Consider the following 21,396-nt stretch of genomic DNA (forward strand, 5'->3'; position numbering starts at 1 on the left):
AGTGAGTTATTAGCCCTACTGGGAGAAAAGGCCATCAGTCTAACATACAGCCATAGATAACAGCCATTCCCCTGACCATTATCATTATAGGTTTAGCTACAACAGCCTGTCAGTTTTGTTAATTGGGGCCGAGAGAAAAATGACACCAAGACAAAAAAGAACGGAGAAATCGAGTTGATAAAGACGCGGAGCGAAACACAATCTCAGTGTACTGGTGTACCATAAGAAATAACAAGACGGCTAAAAGGCTTAGCAGGATATACGGAGGACGTCAAATGGTAAAAGGTGGGATTTTGTAGATAGAGGATGAGAAAACGGTACAGAGAGGAGAAAAAGGACACGACAAAACTTAGGCAATAAATCAAGTCGAGAGAGCAATCAGTAAACAAGAAAAGAGGGGATGTTTCATCTACATCTGAACAAATGATTATACCTTCAATTAATTAATCTTTTGCTAATTCAATTAATCTATTGACTATGTTCTGAGTCACTGATGAGCAAAACCAATTCAGCAGATCTGTGTTAGCAACAGCCGTGACCTGAAGAAGACGACCAGAACAGTTGTGATTGATCAATTCTGCTATGAGAACAAAGCTATAAGTTTTTTATTTAATTAGTCCACTTTATTATACCTTGTATAAAAAATGTTTATAACATTATACTTAAAAGTAGGAAACGGATATCAATGGCACCCAGAAGACATCCAGAGTAGTGGTCAGTCACATCCCTGGAGTCAAAAGGTTCAGTTCAATTCAAATGAAACCTAATTTCAACAGGTTACATTCTGAGCTGTGTTAAAGTTGTTTTTGTATGTAGATGAGACAAAGTCCTTTAAATCCTTAACCAGAGTTTAAACCTCTGCGGGACATAGCCGCGGGGCGTAGTTACATTTCTGGGGAGGTGCACGTCAGCCACAGCGCTAGGCTCTGCGTAGGTGTCTGCGTTGTCGCCGTAGCCTTTCCGTCAACTTAACGCAAAAGTATAAACCGCCTATAAACATTTTTATGTATATGAGCAAGATGTTTGTGTTATACGGTTCTCTTTTTGCTTCAAGTCAGAGCGTAACTCTCTCACCAGTTAAGTTTCAAATGTTCAGTCTTAAGGGTTACTCTTGAGTTGGACAAAATCATGTGAACAACTAGAAGAAGTTCTAATCCTACTTTTTCACCTGCACTCACTTTGCCCGTCACTGAATGAAAAGGGCACGACTGTAGAACTCAGCTGGTCTGATAATTGTTGGACCCAGCTCTTCAAAAGGAGGAAGAAGCTGTGGGAAGTAAGCGATTCAGATGCTGTTCCATGACACATTTCCATTTCTTCAGATCGAGGCTCAATGCTTGGTCCACCCCCAGATACGTCTTCACAGGGCGGCTGTGTTGAAAGAGACAGATCCGAGGCGGTGGAGGGGCTTGTGTAAAAATAAGTGGGCGGAAAATGGAGTTAAACCTGTGGGAGTGTTGGTGCACACCTGCTCACCAGCCTGTATGTCAGCCTCTCCTCCATCTGTGTCATCTCCTCTGGCTCTGGGTCCTCATCCTTCTTCTGTCCCCCAATGAGTGTCAGGATGGCTGACCATTCGTTTGTCACTAGCAGCCCGCAGGCGGCGCGAACGCCCCATCAATCTCCGTTCAGACACGTTGGAAGTGTTGCGGGGGGACAGTGGGGGGAGGAGACAAAGTGCCGCGTGCTATCGAAACCCTGTCAACAGGTCCAGACCTGCTCCACAAGTTGTGTGTCTGGGTTTTGGAGGGAATCGAAGCAGGATCCTGGTCATGAAAAGCTCAGCGGCTGCTGCTGCGTGCGTTGCGTCATCTCAGGCAGCGTTCAGTTAAGAGCTCAGATAAGTTGCAGATCAACAATCGAGCCTTGTTCGCCCCGCGGCTGTCATTTTTTAAGGCGCTGTTTGAAGTCAGCCTTGCCAAAATGCCGTGTTTAAAACTTCATGCTCCATTAACTGTGCAATCACAGCCGAGGCAATGGCTCTGTAATAACCTCAGTGTGACAACTGCCAGCATCTCTTAGTCTCAGAATGCGTCTCTCCACCAACGCCTTCTTCACCTCTGCCCACTTTCACAGTTTCCCTATTCCTTGCACTCTGCATACTCACTGACGCTCTTTTAATAAATCATGCCTCATCTGCATTTCTCTCTCTCTTGTAATTTTCTCTCTCTCTTGTAATTCTCCAGATAACTTTCAGATTCTCTTTCTCTAAGCCTGGAGGATTTTGCCTCTAGTGTCTGTGTACTTACTTCTCTGCTCCCCACCTCTGTTGTGTGTTGGCACTGATGTTGATGTACACATCATTACTGACTCGGCTCAGTGACATTTACTGAATATTAGATTTTAACAAGACAACAAAATGTCTGTTGATTCCTCTCGTCACTGATGCCACCAGCAGCAGAGACGTGTTCCACTTACATTTAACGCCACTCTGCACATCTGCTCCACCACATTTATCTGACTTATTCTGATAACAAGATTTTTTTCAGGTCAGTATTCACATAAAAGTTTGATACGCTCACATCATAAAATACATTTCTTGTCCCTTTTTTGACCTCTTGGTTCCCTGGTGATGTTTCAGGAGTCTGTAAGGATTTCTGCCTAGCACAGGCATCCCTCCAAATCTACAGTAGGGTTTTATTTTAAACACTTCTGGCTCAAAAGTGTAAAATTATTTGTAAAAGATTTTTTTTCTTTTATCCCGTTAATCATATAATGCCCCTTTAGATGTATGTTGTGGTTCTTGTCGAGTCGTTGAACCCTAGTTTTGAAACAACTTTACATTGTTGTGTTGGTACTTTTGTTATAGATCTGAGCATTTTTTTCCCATTTTTTTCTTTGTCCACTCCGTCTCAGTTTCTGTCTCCGTCCACCACCCGCCCGTTCTGGAATCCAATTATTTCCCTTTTGACTCTCCTCCTTTTGCTCTCCTCCCTCTCTGCTTGCAGGTGGAGTGGAGCTGGGCATCAACGCAAGCGGACAGAGACTCAAACACTGGTTTGAGTGTCTCAAAAACAAAGGGAAGAAAGTCGAGTACTGGCATACGCTCACGCAGCAAGGAGCCCCGACTAGTGACAAACCGGACTAGATCACACAAGACGTTTTATGCACACATATACACACACAAATGCACTAACACACACGTATTTGTCCCACCGAACGATGGTTGATAACAGAGTCCAAGCAAAGCGGCAACGAGAACAAAGGATTAAACATGCAATAATGATAATTGTTGAAAATAAAATTTGTCATATAATGCCAGTAAATACAGCACAAAGTATTAGTAAATGACATTCATACTAATATTAGTGACAGTACTAAGGTGTAATCTGAATACGTTTATTTTTTTTCTTTCCCAGGTGAACCAAATTGTGACGATGTCCTCATTAAAGTGTTGACGTAACAAAACAATACTCACAAAATTGTGCTTTAGAGCTTAATGTATTGTGGAAGTTGCTCATATTCATTCAAATTTACACTTAATGAACAGACTTGAGACTAATGTAGTCAGGATTCATTCAGTGGAAGTGGCCCAGCAGTACGTGCAACCCTTGTGACTCATAATGTGGTACGTAGTTACAGGAGCGAGAAAGGAAAAAAAAAAAAAGAGAGAAAAGAATGATTGTGTCCTGAGAAGACGTCTCTTATCTTAGCAGTCGATCTGATGCAAAATGACACACCGTATTATAAAGCACAAAATGATCCATTTGGTGGATTCGTACCTTTACCTTTTCAGTGTTCTTGTTCTTATGTCTTTTCATTGTCTGTCAGTGACAGTGGTGATTTATCCGCCTACATATCAGACTGTAATGTGTCTGCATCTGTGTGTGTGTGTGTGTGTGTTGTGTGCATGAGGGCTATGAGAATATGAGTGCCTACATTTTTAGTCTGTCCAATGTGCGTCTATCTGTATTCACCTCAAGCCCCATTCAAAATGTCTCCATCTGACTTGGGAAGCACGGAGGTGTGGAGAAATATTAATAAAGGACAAGAACGACGCACACAAGAGCGAGAGTCTCTGGTGCCGCCTCAGGCCTCAGTGGTCTAAGTGTTCCTGGCTGGACGCTGACAAAATGTCTGTCACGTGTGTCGGGCCTCTGCCGTCCCTCTCCCTCCCCCCTCCCATTTGCCAGACAGTCATAGAGCACCTTTAGGAAAGGAACACATCTTGATACATAACCTCCGACTGCTCCCTTTGACTTTCCTGATGAAAAGCCCGAAGTTGCGTCTGCTGCAGACTAGAGAGGATACTGCTTTTGGAGGTGCCGCTTGTACTTCCACAGATTTCAAATGGATTCAGGAGTGAACACATTCTGACACAGATGATGCAACGTTTCCTTCCTGCGGGGCAAGTTCACACATTTTAAAAATACAGGACTTACATTGGTTGGTCCGCTTGTCTTAATTTATGCCAACACAACTGCCCAGTGCTTGAAAGATTCACCGTAACTCACATTAAATGTCCTCAGACACTCTCTTGATGAGGATCTGAAGAGACATATAAAAGAAATTTGCCTGAAATTTACATAAACCATCAGAGGGAGTCAGTGCTCTATTCATCCCGCTCTGAAGACCTATTAAATATCAGGTCTAGCGGCGTATAGTTCATCCTCAATAGAACGAGGGGACGACCATGTCCAATGTCTTTCAAACAAAGGACTTTCTGCTGAGATAATCTGTGCAGTTAGCAGAAATACATGCATCGAGAATAGAGCCTCACCTTTACGATTTAACCTCAGGCGGAAGAAAAGGACCGTTCTTGGCACGGTGGAAAGGGGCAGTGGATGATCCACGATACTGTCCTTTAACAAAGCTAAAACAAAGGCAGCTGGATTTGTTTGACTTTTCTTGAAGACATTTTCCTACTCATCCAAAGTGTTTCTTCAGTTTTAAACGACTGATGGGGTTGGTAACTATGCGACGAAGGCCTCTTAATGACCCCAAAAATCAGAAGATGTTGTTCAAGCAAGTCCAGTTTCCTTTGTTTCAGACGCACTAGGTTGCACACTTATCAACCTACCATGTGTGTTAGGTGTCTCTATGCACGTTTCTGCACGTTGGTGGTGTTTAATTGTCACTCAGTTGTCTAAATTCCCCCCAGCGTGTCGAATGTGGCCCCCCTGGTTCATCTGTCACGACATGTCTGGCGACCCACCCGCTCACAAAAGCACACCCACCATCGGTCCGTGGCCTCCGGGAGTGTTTTCTAACTGTTGAATCGATCCGGCTGCTCATATTCTTGCCGCGCTTCGGCCACCTTACGAATGTCTGATTGTCGTCTGCAAAAGATGGATCCTTCAGTGGTGGATTAGGCTCACAGTAAAAAAAATGAATTTAAAAAAGGGCTTGGACATTATAAATGCTAGGAGCTAAACTATGTGTAGGCTTGTGCACAGTTTTGGTTACAACGGGAGGGTTGGGAGAGAACGGATGGTGGGTTAATTCTGTACTTCTCTATGCACATCAGAACTCCCAGCACGTCGGCAGCGAGATAATCAAACCAAACGTGATCACGATATCCAGGCATGAAAAGATATGTTCCTGGGAATACTCAGTCCTTTGTTTGTGGCCAAGCTGGGTGACGGTGATCAAACAGAGATCACATCTGTGGCTGGCTGGTTGCTTATTCCTGTTCTCTGGATCTGTTGGTTTTTGTTTACAGTCTCAGAATTTTTCTGACTCGTCTATTGACCCCGCTTCGCTTATGTAATCATTTTTATCTGCAATACAGCTGCATGTTTAGCAATTGCCATCAGCTTGTAGATGAGTGCAACCTTAGCTGATCATTCTGAATGCCAATGTGTTTACAGTCGGTCTCTTACCAGTCCGTGTGTGTATTTGTTTGTTTGTGAATACGATGATTCAGGGTATTTTTTGCTCAGTTGCTGTGCTTAACCAGGCTACCAGCTATTGCTTTAACCAACAAAACCTTTACTGTCATTGACTTTGACACTTGTCTTCCTTCAATTGATATCAGTGGTAAAGATGCATGAGCGGCCGAGGTGGGAGCGAGAGGGGGATTCACCATTGCAGTCCCTGTGTAGTCACTGTCAATGTCAATCACACAGTATGGCTGCCATCCTGTGGTGGGTTTGTGTAACCACTTCGCAAAAATAAACTGAAGCTGTTTCAGTGGTCGTCTGTCCTCCTTTGAATGATCCACGTTGTTAATAATTCCTCAGCAATAGAAGACAGGCGGCAGATGTGTTGTGTAAATGTGTTTATTCATCAACTCCACATCCAAGCCTGTACGTACGTTTTTGTTAAGGTCACCGCTCACTTAAGCAACTACTGGAAGCAATAGTGATACTGACTTTATTCGTGTGCAATTTTTGATAAAGCAAGTAGACTGTAAGAATTTGTTGTAAAATTACTTAGAGCAGCCTACATTAACCATAGCTTTACTGCCCATTTGCCTCTGTTACATCTCCTTTTGTTTCTCTCACGGTTCGGTCACTCTGCCAATAAACAGCGGCACATTAGCCTGGTCGCTCCACAGCAGCATGATGAAGGGCCGCAGGGCGGAGAAGGAAGGGAAGGAGCGAGAGAACGTCATACTGGTGGCGGCGGCGGCCTCAACCCCTTGCTCATTGAGTACAAGGAAGGCTCTGTGCCTGGCGTCATCCAGAACCAACTTCTCCTCAGAGTAGAGGCCGCAGAGGTTGGCACCCTCAAAGAGAGATGACAGTCCTGTTTGGGACGTAAAATGCAGAGAAAGGTTAAGGAGGAGGATGCTGAGAAGGGGAATTTATCTGGACCAGACACAGGGGGATGATAAAGAGCAAGATGGAAGACAAACAAACCTAATTTCTTAAGAACTATGTTCATGTCGGGCCGTACGTCCAGCTTGATTTGGGGCAGAGTGACCTCTGCACGCTGAGGTTCTATTTTCTTCATCTCTTCTATCATTCGAAGCACAGCTGTGTCTGTCATCCTCTCCTCCAACTGTTGCAGGTCGGCCGCTGTGTGGGAGCGAGGCAGGATGATGTAAAGACTGCTGTCGCCGGTGAGACCAAACTTTGCCACCTGTTGGTAAAATGTGGTTAAAAATGAATAAATAAATAAAATATTAGTTACTCTGTAGCGGAGGTGCTCACACGGAAAAAAAAAAATGGTGAACTGGTACCATAAACGGTAACTTGATGCCAAATGAATTGGTAGCAGGTAGTGAAATACACAAACTATGACTCTTTTACTTTGATAATGAAGAAAACATCCCTTGACACGACTAAGACTATTAGTTTCTCCTAATTTACGTCCTGCTTTACATGGACTGAGAGACAGAAGCTGACTGTTCTACTGGTAATGGAGAGATGGATGAGTGGGAAGGTGGGACGTGAAAATTTGAGATGCATATCATTGGGTGCAGAGTGTTGGTGTACGCCCCAGAGTGCAGGGTGAGTCATCAGTGTATTTAAACCGTTTTCCAGGAAATGACTAGCCCTAAATTACTATTCAAAATACCTACAAAAGGACATTTTCTGGCAGAAAAGTGATAAAATAAAAACCTGTCGTTTGAAAATACTGAAATGTAATATGATTGCACGGAGAAAAGAGATCTATTTTAGGATTTCTAAGTAAAATGTTAGATATCCTCTGACACACAAAAGACCAGGGTGTAGGACTGAGTGCCATTTGTAGGCACATGTTATTTATACACACCAGCACAAACATGATTTAATTTTCTCTTAATTGATGTACCTACACACTAATATGTTAAAGTACCTGTATGGATTTTCGTCTCACTATCTTTGACTTGTGTAGGGTCATTTATAGGCATCTGGTGAGACTTGTCGACTCTTTAGGACAGGGGTCGGCAATTAAGTTTGGCCTCGGGCCAAATATTTTCCAAGCCATTACATGGCGGGCCACAACCAAATTTCAGCACACTGAAGAAGACAGCAGGAGAAGTGACGGAGCTGATGGTTGACTTCATCAAGAGGCTACGAGCCAACTTCACTTCTCGGTTTGATGACTACTCCATCCCAAAAGACATCATTGACTTTATACGTGACCCTGCAGTAAAACCAGCCGACAACTTCTCTTCCCTGGCGAAAGAAATTATCCCCTCTTTAGATCAGGCTGCGCTGGAAATGGAAATTATTGACTTCCAAACCACCTCAGTTGTGCGAGATGCGCTCAGAAGTGCGGAGTCCGTGAGTGCCTTTTGGATTGGCCTACTATGCTCCGAGGAATACAGCAACCTCAAGAAAGTCGCACTTTACATTCTGACAATGTTCCCTTCCACCTACGTATGTGAGTCGTCCTTCTCAGCTATGAATGCAATAAAAACGCACGAGAGGAATAGACTGACTCACCAAAATCTCGAGAACTGCCTGAGGATTAAAGTGACGTCTATTTCACCAGATATCCAGAAAATAGTGGCCAGCGGGAGATGCCACTTTTCACACTAGGTGAGTAATCTAAACCAGCTATTGTGTCTAAAATCTGAACTGTAGCCTATTTTTAATGAATGTCTCGTTGTAGGCTAGGCATAATTCAGGCCTACAGTAAATGTAGCACGTCTGCTCTGTCGTTTCAGGGGCCGAGCACTCCAGCCCATGGTCGAGTGGATTCAGATTTTTTGCTCTGATTTGCTCCGATTTGACAGTGCAATGCATTGTTATAAGTTTACATTTTTGGTGCCACCACAGTCATAGAAAGGCCTAGCCTAAATAACACGCACGCTACGTTTGAAATTCGTGTTTTACTTTTCACAGTTCTATGTACGTAAATGCCTATGTTTGATGTCTGGCTTGTTTGAAGAAAGTCGTGTTTTAATTTTCACAATAATATGAAGCCTGTCCGTTGTTTGAATGACAACTTGTGTTTTAGAGACGAGTTTGGAGTTTCAGCACCAGGCACTGTCCACTGACTTCATTTGTTTTTGCATGTTGAGCGTTCGCGCTGCACCTCGCTGATGTGCGTATTCACTCTCGTATCCAGTTAAACAAATACGCATTTAGATTGAGGAAATTTTTCTGTTCTGGAAAATGAAGTTTCCAAATAAAGAGCATTTTTGAGACTGGCAGTCCAATTTTTAAAAAGTATATTTTATATTTTTATTTTCTTTCTCTAGTTCAAACAATCTCACGGGCCAGATGTCTTTGCTTGCGGGCCACATCTGGCCCGCGGGCCGCCTATTGCCGACCTATGCTTTAGGACATTAAAAGAGTTGATGATGGTGCGGCTTTAAAATGAACTTTATTTAACGTCTGTTCTGTGTCATGCTATTAGCATCTTCATATGTACGCTAGTCACATCCTGGTTATAGTCATGTTCAGGGTATGATATAAAACAAAACCTGACCATCTTTGTATGTTTCAATATCGTCCAGGTTATTTTTCATACTATTAGTGTTCCTGCAGCACACTCTTTAGGCCTTCATCAGTATAGCAGTTTAGATCCACTCCTTACCTGTGCCTTAAGCTCAGCATCATGCCCCATAATCAGCGTGTATTTCCCGTGAGAGAGGATCGCCACCCGCACCAAATCACCATCCAACCTTTGGAAAAGGCCTTTCTTTGCTTTGGACTGAAACTTGACCTTCCACTGACCTGACGCACAAACACACACAGCTTAATTTCCACTCTTTTTAAATCCTCGTGCACACTATTGTGCACACACACTTTACTGACCCTGAAAGGAAACAGCGTTGAGCAGGATAAGCTTGGCGTCGGGTGAAACGGAGTCAACCAAATGTGTGATTTTATTTCTGGTGCTGTTTGCCACCCAGCTGTTGATCATCTCTGTATTTTGCTCGCTGGTTTCCAGGAGCTTAATGGGCTCCGCCTCATAGAACTGAATGGACTGGTTGGTGAAGGACTCATTCAGATTCATTTCTGAGGAAGAGAACAGAGAAACCACGATGAGCTACAGAAAATCGTTTCACCGCGACGCTCTTACATCGCTTTCCTTGACTACATTTCTATTCTTAGGCTGGATAATTTGTACACTGTGATAGTAGTACGTGGGCTATAGAAGATCTGGGAGGCCATATGCAGGGAGCTGGACAGCTTCTCCCTCAGCTTCTTCATCTGGAAGTGAACACAGTAGAAGTCATGAGGCACACAGACGGCCCTCTCAATGGCTCTGCGAGTGTCGTCCCTCGCACCTGAGGGTGAAAGACAATACAACATGAGACGTAATATAGAAAGAGAAAGTCCTGCATTGTATGTCTGACAGTCAGCGTAGGTACAGAGAAAACCCTGTGACATTTCAAAGTTGAGAAGTGGTCTTTAGAGAATGAGTCATATTGTTTTTCTCGCCTACTTGAGCTTTCAAGACAAAAGCATCTCAAAGGATAATGTTGGAACTATTCTATATATTTTTTTCCTTGTCAACAAATTCATCCGTCTCTCAATGCTCTCTTTATTTCTTCTCTAGTCTAGCAGGGAATATGTATGATTATTAGAACAAAACTCTGCCCATGTGCACTCACAACACATCAGCCAACGAGTTCACATGCAATAAAAACGCATCAGCAGACGTATCTTTGTATTTTCCCTACCTAACAACAAATGGGAGAGCGCCCCGTCGATGCTGACAGGGGAGAAGAGCAAGTTGGAAGTTGGATATATTTCTCTCAGGTGAGAAAACAGCTTCATGGAAAACTCTGTCACGGACTCCTGCAGCATGGGTCCCCCTACGCGGCTGTTCTCGTCCTGGCAGGGCTCCCACGCCTCGGTGGAGCATATGAACGGAGGAGTGGTAGGAGGAGCTGAAAGAAAGTTGAACGGATGATTGAAAATGTCTAAATGGAGACCAAAACATCGCCTGGAAACAATCTTTCGCTGTTTGAGTCACAGAAAAAGTTGATTTGAAACGTCTTCTGTTTGAGTTCAGTGTTATTAAATCTCAGCACAGAGAAACCCACCCACAACAACTATATCCACAGTGCTGAGCTTCTCTCCCTCTGCAGTTTCACACTGGTAAGTTCCATCATCATCCATGCTAATGTTTCTGATTTTCATGGTCTGATCTGGGTCATCTAGATAAAGCAGTTCCATTCTCAAGTCGTCCTCAAGATTCAACTTTGTTTTCTTGCCAACAACTGGAACTTTGAACCACAGTGCATTGTCCTTCTCTTGACGGGAAGGTGGGAGATAGCACGGGAGGCGAATGTCGGCGCCTTCAGTTACCTTGATGGCATATGCAATAGGTGCTGCAGGAAGAAACAACAAGGAAACAAACAAAAAACATCTTCTATTTTAAATCTACCCAACTTGTCAATGTGCCAGTACTGATGTGTATAATAATAAAAGAAGTGTGTCTCACCGTCAACCGTGATGTTGTACACTCTCACCATCTCCATGTTTTCCTCCTTTACCAAACACTCATAGCCGCCCTCATTGGCAGCAGTTACGGGGGCTATAGAGAGGTACAGCCCATTCTTTTTAATACTGACCGAGCGTGATGACTGAGGAGTAATATCTTTACCTGTGTTGAAGATAAAACCATGTTAAAATGAAACACAGTTATAACTGTTTATGTCTGCAGTACCGTGAAAACAGAAACCTAACGACACCATTGAATTTCCAGGTGATGTCCTCTCCAGTGAAGTCAGTCTGAAATGACAGACAGGGCAGCTCCAGAGTAGAACCAGGTGTCACCCGGAGAGTCGTGCACGAAGAAAGCTGAACCAAATATCAAATGTCAGGATAAAAGCTGAACAGATTTAGGAGTCAAGAAGGCCTGTCTGAGCTGCAAAGACATGGCTCTACATTTTCAAAGGTTTACCTCAAAAATGAGCTGCAGCAAGAAGCAACATATGGCCTGTCGTCTCATCTGCCAAGAGAGGGAAATGAGATTTCAAAATGGATATGGCATCGAGCCGGAGAAAAGATCAATATGTGGCGCAATCTGTTGAAGCATTGATATCCTGTGGCATTAAAACTTTTAAAACTGTTTAGTTATCACAATTGTAGCCTCAGTTTGCAATGTGTCCAGCCAAAGATCAATCCCATAAAAATGTAAAGATTAAATATAGACATTTATAACACTATTGCTTAATACCATGCCAACAGTATTGGTTCTCTTTGATGCAGAATTCGGACAAAAATGACAGAACTCACGGCTCTTGATTTCCAAGTCTCCAATTTTCAGTGATGATTCCAGTTTTTACCACCAGTGTTTCTCCCACTGTTCACTTCACCCACCACCTCTGTGTCTCTGCTCCTCTGAACTGCAACCAACAATGACTAATCTGTGATTGTTGGTTTAGAGATGTTTGTTTGCATAAAGCAGGTCTTCTGACTTGCTGGAAATCACATGATTTCACATCTTGGCAGCAGACACCAAGTGGAATGATTTATATTCTAGTAATTATATTGTCTTCATTACTTTTATTTACGCTTTTATATAATATCTTCTGGTACCAGTCCATAGGTTATGACTCTTAGTAAAAGGGATGATTAGTTAGGGATACATAAGTCCTTCTTGGCTCATTTCAGTCTGCATAATGAAAGTGTCTGATTTTACCAGGCATAGCGTGGTTTACTGCACAGAGAGTCACTACGCACTTAGTGGAGGAGAAATACAAGCTGAGAATGTGCCAACTGGCAGAAAACGGTGCATTGCTGTCGTATTTGTCGTATCACCTGCCAGAGAACTTCAGTGTCACAGAGTTAATTTAGTCTGTCTCTTTAAGTGCATTTATGAGAGAAATACTGATTTCTATTAAAAACTTTAATAGGTTTTGGTGTCTTCATTTATTTACAACTAAAAAATCATTTGTTGCACAGTTAAAAAAGAAACAACAACAATTATACACTCCTAATATTGATGTAAATGGGTGATCTCAGGTAAAATGAGTGTGTTTACTCAAATAATTTGTTGATGTGTATTTCTTCTTCATTAGCATGTCCACTGTGCAATATTAATATAAGAACAGAGCAAAGTTGTATATGTATGTAAATATATATATATAAACACTTACTGACATTCCTGTTGTCATTATGAATCTTTGAAACTAAAAAACAAAATAAATAAATAAATAAATAAATTATTAAATTGTCTAAAATGATTAAGTAGCTACATTGTGATTGGATACTTGGAATTGGAAGATTGGAAATCAGTAAGAAGATCTTACAAATGTAAATACTCAGATATTGTTTAACTGAAAACAGAACATCACAAACTTCGTTCCGACTTGTGACCTGTTTGTCTTGACTTGACAATATCAGTGGACATTTCATTTGGACATGTTGCCCATCATCGTATTGAAATGTTAAAGTAAAACCAACTGATTTGTCCCTGTCCTGTAAGTATTTTGGTTGTTTTTCTTTATCAAACTACAACAACAACAAAAAACATGTTATAGTAGTGTGCATGCCATTTTCTGTAGTTGTTAAAATGATTTTATTACGAATAACTAATTGAGGGGTTTTAATGATTGTATTGTTTTAAAGAACATAGGACCTGTTATTCAGTAATTGTTGCAAAACAACATTTTATTGGTCGTTATCTTTCGAGTTTTATGGTAAAAGTGACAATCGTTACATGACTACACATTTACATGATAACAGTTGTGTATTTGTTTGGTAAATTATCCATAAACATAAATTTCCCACTCAACCTGAACACACCTTTAATCGGTAACATTTCCACTATTTTAACTTTCGTCTAACAGAGTAAAGTTTAAAAAGTGCAAACACGTGTTATGGTGTTATTTTACTACACTGCTTCATGCAGTTGGTCGATCGATAAACCGACACTCGATTAAGTAGGCTGACACAGCCAGACGGCTCTCTCTGGGCGTAATCAGTCGTGTGTAATCGAGTGCCGGGTGTTAGAAAAAGCGGAGAACAAACTTCTACAACTGCGATTTTTTTTTTTTTTTCACCCAAGGAAATAAAAAACTAAAGATTTGTAGGAACGCTTTAAATACAGACTTGTCACAAAGCGTAGAAATATGTAACCCGTTTGTAAAGAAGCTGAAGTCGAGTTTCGCCTCGGTGGAGAAAAGATTTACTTAAGACAGTAAGTTTTCCTCTTGGTCATCTGATCGAGGAGCGGAAAGAGGACAAACAATGGCTGAGACCAACAACAGAGCCCGTTAGCTGCTGGTTTATTGTGTTAGCTCTGCTCTCGTCCGCTTTAACGTACAGGCCAAGTCAGTGTGGCAAGACTTTATTAGTTTATATACGCCATTTAAGATGAGAGATTAAGTTTATCACATGCAGCTCCCTGGTAATTTAAAGTGCGTATAGGTATGTAAAAACGTTTAAAGAGAAATACCAGCTAAAATGGAAACGTAAACGCTAAAGAAAACTCCATAAAGTTGAGTTTTAGCTCCATAACTTGAGCACTATTTGTTTATCACACATTAATGTTAACACTACATGATACTAGAAGACGTATTTATTTTTCCCCTCCTGTGATCTACATTATGTTTTTTCACTCTTGAACCACAGTGAGCATCAAGCTGGACGACCTCAGGGCGTAAGAGGCGATCACCATGGCAACGCAGTTTACTATCGACGATGCCTTCGCGTTGGAGGGAGACGAGGACGGAGCTGTGTCCGACGGAGACACTGAGGGATGGAAGGACAGAGAAGGAGGAGAGATGACGTTTGGACCTCTAACTTTCTCCAAGCCTCAGACTCATCCCTCTCCTGCCGCCGCCGCCGGCTCTCCTGAGCACAGTAACTTAAAGTATCAGGTACATATACACACCTACACACTCCACCTATGCTTTACACGGATCAGCCACAACATTAAAACCAATGACAGGAGGAGTAAGTAAATAACATTGACAATGCAATGTTCTGCTGGGAAACTTTTGGACCAGACCAGGCACCCCCACCCCATAGCAATGACACTCCTTGATGGCAGCAGGACAAATTCACTAGATCCCGAACTGATCAAGTATCTGTGGGATGCACTGGAACAAGCCTGATCCACAGAGTCCCCTCCCCTCAACCCATAGGATGCAAAGTCCCCCACTAATGATATTCTGTTACCAGACACCACAGGACACCCTCAGTAGGCCCGTGTCCATTCTCTGATGAATCGCAACCGTTTTGGAGACACAAGGTTAGACCTACACAATACTAGGATGGTGGTCATAATGTTATGCCTGGTCAGTGTAAACCAGGGCCCTGGAAGTATTTAAATTTAACTTCTGCTTTTGCATCCAATCACACGGACCAGCCTTCGCTCCCCATGTGCCTCAATGAGCCTTGGACCATAAGCATGACCTCAATGGTACAGGACTGAATACCACTGGTCATTCATTGCAGTTAAATTTTAGTGTTGATACTTTTACCGCCTATATTTATACACACCTTGCTATTTTGTACAATACTTGGATAGCTAATTTTATTCTATATTCTATATTTATACTTTTTTACTTATGGCTTGAATCGGGACCAGAGGAACCAATTTCGTTCCTTCCCATGTACCAACATGTGTCGTAATGACAATAAAGAATCCTTGAATCCTTGAATCCTTGAATGATCCTTTTGCAGATTCACCACTTGTGCTTCCCTGCACCCGTCTTGATCAGAAACACCCCATAAGAGCTGCAGTCTTGGAGATGCTCTGACCCAGTTATCAGTCCATCACAGTTTGGCTCTTGTTAAAGTCACTCTAATCCTTTTTCTTGAGTTTTTCTTGAGCGACAAAATGCTCGCTTGCTGCCCAATATATCGGCACACTTACAACATAATGATAAGGAAAAAAATCAATGTTATTCACTCAGCCAGTGATTATGACCATAATGTTATGGCTGATCGGAGTAAGTGCTCAAGTTGGTGTTTTTGGTTTTGTTTTTTTTAGTTGTTTTCACTTGCTGTCCATTGTTTCTGTAGAATCTGGAAAATGAAGACGCCTTGGGCAACAGTGGCAATTCCTCTTTCAATAACTTCTTCAAAATCAGGTGGGAGTCCTGATATGATGTTTTTTTTTTTTTCTCTCTCTTATCCTGTGCTCTGAATATGAGATCAGCTCTGTTTGTGCTCTCTCCACAGTGACCCTGCAACCCTGTCTTACTGCAGCTCCCAGTGGTCTTTCAGCACCTTGAGTTCTGTCACCCAGCTCTCTGCACACTGCTGCGGGTAAAGTCAGACATCGCTCTCACACACACACAGAAATGGTTCCAAACACTTTAAACTTACTTTGAAAACACTCGTTTCTCAGGTGGGTGTCTCATCCGCTGGTGAAGAAAAACAGAAGAATTGTTCTTTCTTCGTTCCTCCTCCTCATCACTGGAGTTGGTGAGTCATATGTTTCTGGTGTATTAAATATGAACAGACTATTGTGTCATGGCTCTCCTGCTCCTTTAAAGATAACACCCGCTGTCGTGTTTATCTCTGATTATTTTCTATTTCTGTCATAGCTTGTGTAATAAAATCATGCTGTAATGACTGTCACTCTAAGTGTAGGTGGCTAAGTGATTTAATTAATTAATTTATTGCGGTTTTCACTTGGAGGAATCTCATAAAATTATAGTTAAATCTAAATATTTAAAAAGCACATAGACGTTTTAATATGATGACAGAGCGCTTCATATGACGCTCTTTTCAAGCTCCAGATACTTGTTGTTTTACACCAGGTAGTTTGCTCAGTGTTGTGTCAGTCAGTGAACTTTGTCCCCGCAGTGGTTCAGGGATCGAACACGATTTTTTGTCAGAATAGAAAGTGGCATCTTCATTTATGCATTTTTGTGTTGTTTCCTTGTAGCTCTTATTTTCACAGGTGTCGTCATACAGCTGAATCCAAATGCAGGTAAGGGAACTATTGAGTAGCTTTTGGCAGGGATGTGTGAAAATACTTAAGAAAAAGATGAAAGAAACAAAAAATACAAAACCACAAACATACAAATACATAAAATGACAAAACAACACATCTATGTGATGGTTAAGCATACGTGTATATGTGTGGATATGTAACTGTTTGGGTTGTGGAGAAGAAGCACCACATCCCTTTGTAGCAGTGTTTCTAAACTGAGTCGTCAAGGCCAGTCTGACCGCCGTGTTCGCTTTTATGACTAATGTGAATGAACAGAGCTTTGGTTTGGATTGCATCACAATATTTTGAAACACCTCTCCTTCTAAAAATAAACACCTTAAAGTTTTATGAAGTGTCTCGACATATGATGTATCCAGCAGTACACAGGAGCAACACGCTAAATAAGTAATAGCACTCAAAAATTGGACAGTTGTAGTTTGGATAAATCAAACAAATTCTGCAATTAATGATTGTCTCGGGTTACGTTTCTTTTGCCAAGTAGTGCTGCATTTAGGACAATGTGTATACAGGAACCTTGGGTTATTATGGTTAAATTAAAAGAGTTAAAAACTGAAGTAAACTGTCTTCAAGAACAGCTTCTGACTCACAAGACGGAACCAAACACAGACCACTGCAAATATATTTTAATATTGTAAATATTCAGGAGACAGACAGCACAGAAAATGTCATCTACTAGTCTGTTTATGTTTCCCACTGAGATTAAATTTGATATTTTAAATGTCAGACCTCCTAATGATAAGTCACATGTGTTAAATGAGATGTTTCTTCTCATCAATTACATTTTCTTATGTGTACTGAGTACAGCTACACCTTTTACATACACCTCTGTCTACTGTACTTGTGATGCTGATATGATCTAGTCTCAGTCTTAGTTTCTCTCGGTAATATCTGTTTTGGTCTTTCAGCATCAAATACCTCAGTATAGTGCTGAGGGCTTTATCAGCCTCCTAACCTTTGCACCATATCAGATGACTCTAATATGTATCTAAGGTGCAAAAAACACCTTTGACTATGCACGTACTAAAAGCCAAACACTGTGTCTTTTGACACCTCAGTTCAGCGCAATTATCAGCCTTTTTTTTTTTTTAAAAAAACATCACCTTTTATAAAATCAAAAGCTCCCAGTGAATTGATGTGTATAGCTGATCTTAACTACTCTGGTTTCACGACCTTCAGTCTCTGGTAGACATACTGAAAGTACTTTTAATCAGTCACGTCCTGCTTCTCTGAGCAGAGTGTCTCCTCTCACACCCAGACAAAGCAATAAATGTGCTCTTTAGATAAACCATCACATCCATAGCATAAAAGGAAAATGTCATCGGGCTGAGTGCAAAAGGATGATGAGATCATTTCCACCGCCTTTTCTCGACAGCTGTACGAGCAGGTGCTACTCTTCAGTTTAGCTGTAAAATCTTCTAGGGAAACTATTGTCTCAGAGTACTCGCATAAACCTAGAGCCTTTTTCTAGAGTCGACCTCATTGGGAGTAAAAAGGTACACCCAGCGTTATGAGCCATTTCGTCTACAAAAACATCAAATGTGAGTTGTTGTCTTGTCAAACGTTCAGAAACATTGATACTGTTATTGAATTTGTAGCTACTTGCTTATTTCATCACCATTAGAATTACAGTTTAGTCCATTTCGTGTCTTTCTAACGGGCAACACCATATTCTCCTTCATGAAACTGTCCTGTTGTTCACGCCAAGGATTGATTTCGATTTCTTTTGGCCACATAATTAGTTTTAATCATAATATATCTTTTTATCTATGTGCAGATGATACACAGTTACAGTGCTGCTTAAAAGTATTTGTGCTACCTCAGAATTTTCTATATTTCTAAAAAGAAATGTTATGCTTTGGTGTTTCTTTATTCGTTAAAATGAACCAATATTACATATCTGTGAGTCTGGGAGGCATAAATACTTTTACGCAGGACTATGTATCATCTTGTCAACTCCATTGATTTCTCTTGGTTTTTTTCCCCCTACATATATATATAAATATAAAATATATATAAAAGGGCTTTCTAAAGTATTTATGGATGTCTCTTCACTTTCAAACTTTCCCTTCAGGTGTTTCCAGTGCTATTTTCTTTGTACCTGGATTTCTTCTCTTCATCCCTGGAGGTAAATTGCTGATCTGTTTCGTGATAAAACATCATAACTTGACTTTTGACTGTGCCGGTAAACAACTTAATTCACTTTTATTCCCACCAGTGTACCATGTGATCTACATCAGCTGTGCTGTCCGTGGTAGACGAGGCTTCAAACTGTTTTACCTACCTTATTTTGAAAAATGACACTAACATTTAACTGATTTTCTTTCTTTCTTCTCCAAAATGAATTGTATTTTGTCACCTGAAAGAAAAAGATGTTGTCACGTGTGTGTTTTTTCTTGTCATTGTAATGACCACTGCTACTTCAACCACTCAGTGCCATGACTATGTTTCCACTACATGAACTGATATTGCTGTATGTGTACACTAAAACAGAAATTGGTCTTGCCTGGTTTTTTTCCATGTTGTGTGAATAATGACTGTGAAATTACAATAAAGTCTTTGTATATTTTAACTTGTGTCAGATGAGTTAGTGAAATGCCTTGCTGCGAAACAGACTAGGGTGAAGTCAAAGCTGTGACTGAGCCCAAGGCCTTAAAAGCTCAATACAGAGGCAAAGTGTCTTCAATTTATTGAGCTAAATTTAGATTAAAATTTACTTGTGCAGAAAGTAAAAGTAAAAGCTTAACTTCAAGGAATTCAGTGAAAAGCATGCTTTCAGATGATGAGTGATGGGGACTGTTGCCATCTGCTGGTTGTCTAGTTACTGTTACCAACAGAGCTTAGTATGGTAACCATAGAGAAATACGTGCATTTGCTAAAACACTAGCTACACTAGTAAAAAAAATTATCTCATGCTAATATAACAGTCGTGCACTGAATCGTAGCTTCATGATTGTTATAGAAATGTTCAGTTCATGTTGAAACAGCGTATGATCAATTTGGAAATTGATTCAAATGATGAATACCATAATGTTCATGAAGATAAGGTTTAGTGCAGGACTGTTATATTAGAACTCATTACTTTTCAATAGTGTACCTAATGAACTGGCAAGTGAGTGTATGGCCAAGTGCTGTATTCACAGAATGTAATGTATAACCTTTAGGATGCAATCAATAATCCTGGTGGTAAAAATAACAGCAGAATGGTTTAATAAGATGAATTCAGTCTGCAACCTTCACATCTGACTCACTTTAAAAAACTAAAACTAAAAAATAAGAGAGAGTACTCCCGTAGTTCAAAGTGAAAGAGGCGTCTTCAGTTTTTATTTCTTATTAACTGGACCTTTCAGTGAAAATCATTCAGACTTTCTGCTGTTTTCTCGTGCAGCCTTGCTCTGAGAGGTTATGTGTCTGACTCCATTCATTCACAAAATTCCAAAGTTTGGACATATTTTATTTTCTACTAAGAAAGTACAAAAGGTTAAGTAATTGGTTTCTGCTTTCAAATGCTAAACAGCTCAGTTGTGACAAGCATCAGGCTGACACTTAAGCAAGAAAGCCCTGAAAACCCATCAGGGTTATAAAACTTCTTCCAGGGCTATAAGACTTCTTCGTCTTCTAATAGGTGATTAGTTTTTAACACTCGTCTGTGTGCAAACACTAGAACAGATGTACCTGTGGTAACAATTTTAATGTGGCAAAAAAAAAAAAAGAAAAGGCTTTACACAACTGTAATTTTCCTCCTCTGGGTACAGTGTGGGTGTGAAAGGCTTGAACTGAATATTTCCCACTCTTTACTGTTATTATTACACCTACGAGGGCACAAGAACTTATCACTTCAGTGAAATGCCACTTCTTTTTCTTAACACAATGGCTCTTCAAGTGTCGTTTCATATTAGGGGAACTATGGTGCTTACAGGAAGAAAACCACGGCTATTTTTCTATGAGGTGATGTACGCTCTTGATGCTACACTCAGGGCTAGATGACCCTACTGGGATGACAGTAGGCCTCGCAACTGCCAGGCCTGTGGAGAATGAATCAGGAAGTCAGTCTAAAATTTAACAGTTGAAAATGAATACTTAACCTGCTGGTATCATTTCACAGACAAAACTGAATGATTTAAACTATACTTGTGAAACAGGTGGTACTCAAACTTCATTCATATATTAAATCAGCTTGTATCTGTAATGAAAAGAATTCAGTGCATGATGCAGGGACTCTGCATTAATGTAGTGTATCCACATTGACTAAAGGGGACATTGTCCCTGCAGTAAAATTGCTCTTGAACTGACCTGCATTAAGGTAAATGAATCCATATAGCGTATTTCTTTTGAAGTTGTACCGAATAAAAAATAGTGACAGATGAGATCAAATCCTTGGCAAAAAAAAAAAGAAAAAAAAGTGTCAAGACAGCAATTTTTAAATACTTAAAGGTCTTGGACTTGGCTCTTAATAAGTCTGAGGATTACCATGAAAATCTACTCCTTAGCCTTTTGAGTGGCTTTGAATGACACTGTAATTGTCTTGTTTTCTGTAATAATACTTAAGTATTATTATACCACTATAAGTACCTGGGGGAGCAGCACCAGCAAAAAGGACATAAGTAGGATAGACAAAATGATCCGAAAGGCTGGTCATGTCATTGG

At 40.9% G+C, this 21,396-nt stretch overlaps 3 protein-coding genes across 3 annotated transcripts in view; 2 read left to right on the forward strand and 1 right to left on the reverse strand.

Moving 5' to 3' along the window:
* doc2g (double C2-like domains, gamma) overlaps positions 1-3,088 on the forward strand; it is a gene marked incomplete at both ends in the record, with an annotated part of 29,493 nt that extends 26,405 nt beyond the window's left edge. Inside the window, one exon of the mRNA XM_084561260.1 lies at positions 2,949-3,088. Coding sequence (XP_084417386.1) covers positions 2,949-3,088 — 140 coding nt within the window. The remainder of the gene's footprint in view (positions 1-2,948) is intronic.
* Positions 3,089-6,319: 3,231 nt separating this feature from the next.
* On the reverse strand, positions 6,320-11,787 carry serping1 (serpin peptidase inhibitor, clade G (C1 inhibitor), member 1; the record flags this gene model as incomplete). Its single annotated transcript, XM_084570021.1, has 10 exons — positions 6,320-6,690; positions 6,804-7,026; positions 9,418-9,557; positions 9,639-9,842; positions 9,971-10,114; positions 10,511-10,720; positions 10,877-11,164; positions 11,278-11,439; positions 11,528-11,636; positions 11,740-11,787. 10 exons carry the CDS (start codon positions 11,785-11,787, stop codon positions 6,443-6,445), a joined length of 1,776 nt encoding a protein of 591 aa, XP_084426147.1. The 3' UTR covers positions 6,320-6,442.
* Positions 11,788-13,653: 1,866 nt separating this feature from the next.
* Positions 13,654-19,339, forward strand: tmem134 (transmembrane protein 134). Its single transcript, XM_084574240.1, has 8 exons — positions 13,654-13,980; positions 14,415-14,662; positions 15,813-15,880; positions 15,972-16,058; positions 16,141-16,217; positions 16,684-16,728; positions 18,824-18,877; positions 18,968-19,339. Exons 2-8 carry the CDS (start codon positions 14,459-14,461, stop codon positions 19,048-19,050), a joined length of 618 nt encoding a protein of 205 aa, XP_084430366.1. The 5' UTR covers positions 13,654-13,980; positions 14,415-14,458; the 3' UTR covers positions 19,051-19,339.
* Positions 19,340-21,396: the final 2,057 nt, after the last annotated feature.

The sequence above is a fragment of the Chelon labrosus genome (genome assembly GCF_963514085.1).
Source record: "Chelon labrosus genome assembly, chromosome: 2".
In the NCBI taxonomy this organism is placed as follows: domain Eukaryota; kingdom Metazoa; phylum Chordata; class Actinopteri; order Mugiliformes; family Mugilidae; genus Chelon; species Chelon labrosus.

Coding starts and splice junctions, on each gene's coding strand:
- tmem134 (XM_084574240.1), top strand. CDS start 14,459: ATGGCAACGCAGTTTACTATCGACGATGCCTTCGCGTTGGAGGGAGAC. Junction 16,729..18,823: donor ACAGCTGAATCCAAATGCAG/GTAAGGGAACTA, acceptor CTTTCCCTTCAG/GTGTTTCCAGTGCTATTTTC. Junction 18,878..18,967: donor TCTTCTCTTCATCCCTGGAG/GTAAATTGCTGA, acceptor TATTCCCACCAG/TGTACCATGTGATCTACATC.